The 5,376-nt window shown below is 40.8% G+C and overlaps 1 protein-coding gene across 1 annotated transcript in view; it reads left to right on the forward strand.

Moving 5' to 3' along the window:
* Window positions 1-4,315: 4,315 nt before the first annotated feature.
* LOC119292714 (non-specific lipid transfer protein GPI-anchored 2-like) overlaps window positions 4,316-5,376 on the forward strand; it is a 3,147-nt gene continuing 2,086 nt past the window's right edge. The window contains exon 1 of the mRNA XM_037571447.1: window positions 4,316-4,417. Within this exon, the coding sequence (XP_037427344.1) occupies window positions 4,316-4,417 (102 nt within the window). The remainder of the gene's footprint in view (window positions 4,418-5,376) is intronic.

The following is a 5,376-nucleotide window of genomic DNA, read 5'->3' on the forward strand; positions in this document are numbered from 1 at the left end:
CCCGGTACTCCGGTTTTTGTCCGAACTTGCCCGGAACCTTTCCGAAGTCCAAACATAGTCATCCAATATATCGATCTTTATGTCTCGACCATTTAGAGACTCCTAGTTATGTCTGTGATCATATCCGGGACTCTGAACTATCTTCGGTACATCAAAACATATAAACTCATAATACCGATCGTCACCAAACGTTAAGCGTGCGGACCCTACGGGTTCGAGAACTATGTAGACATGATGGAGACACGTCTTCGGTCAATAACAAATAGCGGAACCTGGATGCTCGTATTGGCTCCTACATATTCTGTGAAGATCTTTATCGGTCAAACCGCATAACAACATACGTTGTTCCCTTTGTCATCGGTATGTTACTTGCCCGAGATTCGATCGTCGGTATCCAATACCTAGTTCAATCTCATTACCAGCAAGTCTCTTTACTTGTTCCGTAATACATCATCCCACAACTAACTCATTAGTTGCATTTCTGCAAGGCTTATAGTGATGTGCATTACCGAGAGGGCCCAGAGATACCTCTCCGACAAACGGAGTGACAAATCCTAATCTCGATCTATGCCAACTCAACAAGTACCATCGGAGACACGTGTAGAGCACCTTTATAATCAGCCAGTTACGTTGTGACGTTTGGTAGCACACAGTGTTCCTCCGGTATTCGGGAGTTGCATAATCTCATAGTCACAGGAACATGTATAAGTCATGAAGAAAGCAATAGCAATATACTAAACGATCAAATGCTAAGCTAACTAAATGGGTCAAGTCAATCACATAATTCTCTAATGATGTGATCCCGTTAATCAAATAACAACTCATGTCTATGGCTAGGGAACTTAACCATCTTTTATTCAACGAGCTAGTCAAGTAGAGGCATACTAGTGACACTTAGTTTGTCTATGTATTCACACATGTACTAAGTTTCCGGTTAATACAATCCTAGCATGAATAATAAACATTTATCATGGCATAAGGAAATATAAATAAGAACTTTATTATTGCCTCTAGGGCATATTTCCTTTGGTGTGCTATTGTTGGAATGTCATTTTGTTTTCTTTTGCTTGTTGTTTTAATAAAATACTTAGATCTGAAAGTTTTTAAATAAGAGAGAGTCCTCACATAGCTACCAATTTACTTAACTACTCGCATGATCTTCACTTATACTTTTTGGAGTAGCTTGTCATTTACTCTTGTGCTTCACTTATATCCTATGAGTAAATTGTTGAATAAATTGAATACAATGAAGTTGAAACTATATGTTCATATCATGCCTAGTGGTAAACTCACATTGGTTTTAGAAAGTGAAATCTTTTGAAGCTTGACAATCACAATATTGGTCATACAAACAATTCATGAATGATTACTATAAGGAAGAGAACTTTCGTACGCAAATATATTATCTTGGACATCTTCTATGATTGTGAATACCCATTAATTATTTTCAATCTTTAGCAAATTAGTTGAAGTTGGACAAGGAAGACAACGTAATGAGTTATGGTTGTGTATATTTGCATAGAATTTATATTGTTATGGATCATCCAACATGTGGTGTTTGCCTAGGATCTTTTGCTAGCCAAAAAATCGTACAAAGTAGAGATACTACTTGTGCATCCAAAAACCCTTAAACGTAGTTTCTTGCCATGAGTGTCCATCATACCTACCTATGGATTGAATAAGATCCTCCAAGTAAGTTGTCATCGGTGCATAAAGTAATAAAAAATGCTCCTAAATATGTTTGATCTTTTATTGTAAGGGAAAATTCAGCGTTGTACGAACTTGTGATGGCAAAGTAATAAAAGCGACAGACTGCATAATAAAGGTTGCTATCATAAGGGGCAATATAATGTGACGTTCATTTGCATTAAGAGCTTGGGCATCTAAATAAAAAGTGCATCCCCACCTCTGCTTCCCTCTGCGAAGGGCCTATCTTTTGCTTTTCAGTATTTACTTTTATGCAAGAGTCAATAGAATGCATTCTCATTTCAACCTCAACTATTCTCTAGTTGGCAAGCATCATGTGGTGGGGAAAGATCTAGGAACATGTGACCAGTCAAATATATTTGATCATGATTTGTTATTGTTGACAATTATCTCTATGATAAATGAGTTGGGAGGCGAAATATTAAGCCCCTATCTTACTCTGTGTTCGATGGATGCCATTTTTTCTAAGAATGTGCTTTGAGTAGTAGCAATCATGGAAGACTATATGATGATTGAGTATGTGGAGCTCTTACTTAGACTCTGTTGAATAAGTTGAATTGCAATTGTTTGGTGACTAAGAATATAGGTTGTTGAGTTTCAAGAGAATTCATTGTTTGAACCCTAACATGTGAATTGGTTGCTACTTTAACATGAGAAGATTTATAAGAAAGAATTGCTGTTACGATGCTAAAAAAGTGATTGAAATTATCAGTGATCAAACTTTTGCACTTTTCTAGCATTCACACTTCATAAATTATTTATTTTATCATTTACCTACTAGAGAACAAGTAGGAATTAAGCTTTGGGATGCTGATACATCTCCAACGTATCTATAATTTATGAAGTATTTATGCTGCTATATTATCATTCTTGGATGTTCTACAATCATTTTATAGCAACTTTATATCATTTTTTGGGACTAACCTATTGACATAGTGCCCAGTGCCAGTTGCTATTTTTTGCTTGTTTTTTACATCGCAGAAAATCAATACCAAACGGAGTGCAAATGCAGCAAACTTTTTGGAGATTTTGTCTGGACCAGAAGACACCCGGTGGGCCAAAGAAGTACCAGAGGATAGCTCTGAGGGGAGCACAACCCACCAGGGCGTGCCTGGGGGCCCAAGCACACCCAAGTGGGTTGTGCCCACCTCGGTGGCCTCCCGCATCGCCTCTTCGCTCTATAAATTCTCAAATATTCCAAAACCCTCAAGATAACCCTAAATCAGAAGTTCCGCCACTTCAAGCCTATGTATCCACGAAAAATGAATATAGACCCCGTTTCGGCACTCCGCTGGAGGGGCAAATCATCACCGGTGGCCATCTTCATCATCCCGGCGGCCACCATGACAAGGAGGGAGCAGTCCACCCTCGGGGCTGAGGGTTTGTACCGGTAGCTATGTGTTTAATCTCTCTCTCTCATGTTCTCGAGATGTCACAATCTTGATGTATCGTGGGCTTTGTTAATATAGTCGGATCATATGGTGTTTTCCCCTCGCTATCTTGTTGTGAATTGAGTTTTCCCCTTTGAGATTTCGTTTTATCGGATTGAATACTTTTATGGATTTGAGAGCACTTGATGTATGTCTTGCTATGAATACCCATGGTGACAATGGGGTATCATATTGATTCACTTGATATGTGTTTTGGCACTCAACTCGCGGATTCCCGAGGTGACATTGGGGTAATCTATGCATAGGGGTTGATGCATTTTCTCGTCTTTTGTTTCTTCGGTAGAAATCTTGTGGCACTCTTTGAGGTTCTTTGTGTTGGATTGAGTATTACGAAGCTGAAATTGTTTGATGCATATCGTATAATCAACTCAGGGATACTTGCGGTGACATTGGAGTATCTAGTTGACATTAGAGTTGGTTGATGTGTATCATATGGTATTATTTTAGTACGAACTCTTGGTTAGATCGATCATAAAGAATAGCTTGTTATTATTTTAGTGCAAACTCTAGGATAGATTGATTGGAAAGAATAGCTTTGAGGTGGTTTCGTACCCTACAAACAATTTCTTCTTATGTTCTCTGCTAGATAAGAACTTTGGAGTGATTCTTCATCGCATGTTGAGGGATGGTTATATGATCCAATTATATTAGCATTGTTGAGAGATTGCACTAGCGAAAGTACGGACCCTCGGCCTCATTTTCAAGCATTGCAATACCGTTTGTGCTCCGTTTTATCAATTGCTACCTTGCTGTTTTTTATTGTTCTTATTACAAAAACAAATATCTAATATTCATATTACACTTGTATCACCATCTCTTCGCCAAACTAGTGCACCTATACAAATTACCATTGTATTTGGTGTGTTGGGGACACAAGAGACTCTTTGTTATTTGGTTGCAAGGTTGTTTGAGAGAGACCATCGTCATCCTACGCCTCTCACGGATTGATAAACCTTAGGTCATCCACTTGAGGAAAAATTTCTACTGTCCTACAAAACTCTGCGCTTGAAGGCCCAACACGAGTCTACAAGAACAAGTTGTGTAGTAGACATCAGGGTCCTCTACACTACTTCCTCGGAGTCGAGGTGGTGCGTCGTTCTGATGGCTTTTTCCTTCACCAGTGGAAGTATGCTCATGAGCTTCTTGACCGCGCTGGCATGCTTAACTGCAAACATGCGACCACGCTTGTCGATATGAAGGCCAAGCTTTCTTCCACTGATGGATCTCCTACTCTGGATGCGTCGTTCTATCGGTTGATTGTTGGTGCTCTTTAGTACCTCACTCTTACACGACCGGAGTTGTGGTATGCTGTTCAGCAGGTGTGCCTTCGTATGCATGCTCCTCGCGATGCTCACTAGACTTCGGTGAAGCGGATTCTTTGGTATATCCGCGACACTACGGATCTTGGCATCACGTTGTCCACCTCCACCACCACCGACATCACTGCCTACTCTGACGCTGACTGGGCCGACTGCCCTGATACACGACGCTCCACTTCGGGATATTGTGCCTTCCTTGGCCCATTACTTATTTCGTGGTCGTCCAAGCGGCAGCCTACGGTCTCGTTCCAGTGCTGAGGCTGAGTATCACGCATTACCTAATGTCGTCGCCGAGTGATCCCGGCTTCGCCAACTTTTGCTTGAGCTCTCGCGTCCTGTCGACAAGGCCACGTTGGTCTACTGTGACAACGTTTCCGCCGTCTGCTTCTCCGCCAACCCGGTCCATCATCGTCATACTAAGCACATTGAGCTTGATATTCATTTTGTTCAGGAACAGGTGGCTCTTGGTCATATATGTGTCCTAAGCGTACCCACCTCCCAACAATTTGCAGATATCATGACTAAGGGCTTGCCTACGATGTCCTTCGAGGAGTTCAGGTCCAGTCTTTGCGTCACCAATGGCGCCGCTTCGGCTGCGCGCAGGAGGGGGGGGGGTGTGGAGTATATGTATTTTGCACGTGTGTCACTTGTACTACAAATCTTTCTCCTTGGGTATAGTTGAGAATACGGTTACCCCTTGTACTAAATATATATGTACATATGCACCCAATGAATATTGAGAGCTGCATAATTGTACTAAATATATATGTACATATGCACCCAATGAATATTGAGAGCTGCATAATTGTACTAAATATATATGTACATATGCACCCAATGAATATTGAGAGCTGCATCATATTATTCTACAGCCTCAATTGGCAGCAACGCCCGAACTA

This window comes from Triticum dicoccoides, chromosome 4B, assembly GCF_002162155.2.
Source record: "Triticum dicoccoides isolate Atlit2015 ecotype Zavitan chromosome 4B, WEW_v2.0, whole genome shotgun sequence".
Taxonomy (NCBI): domain Eukaryota; kingdom Viridiplantae; phylum Streptophyta; class Magnoliopsida; order Poales; family Poaceae; genus Triticum; species Triticum dicoccoides.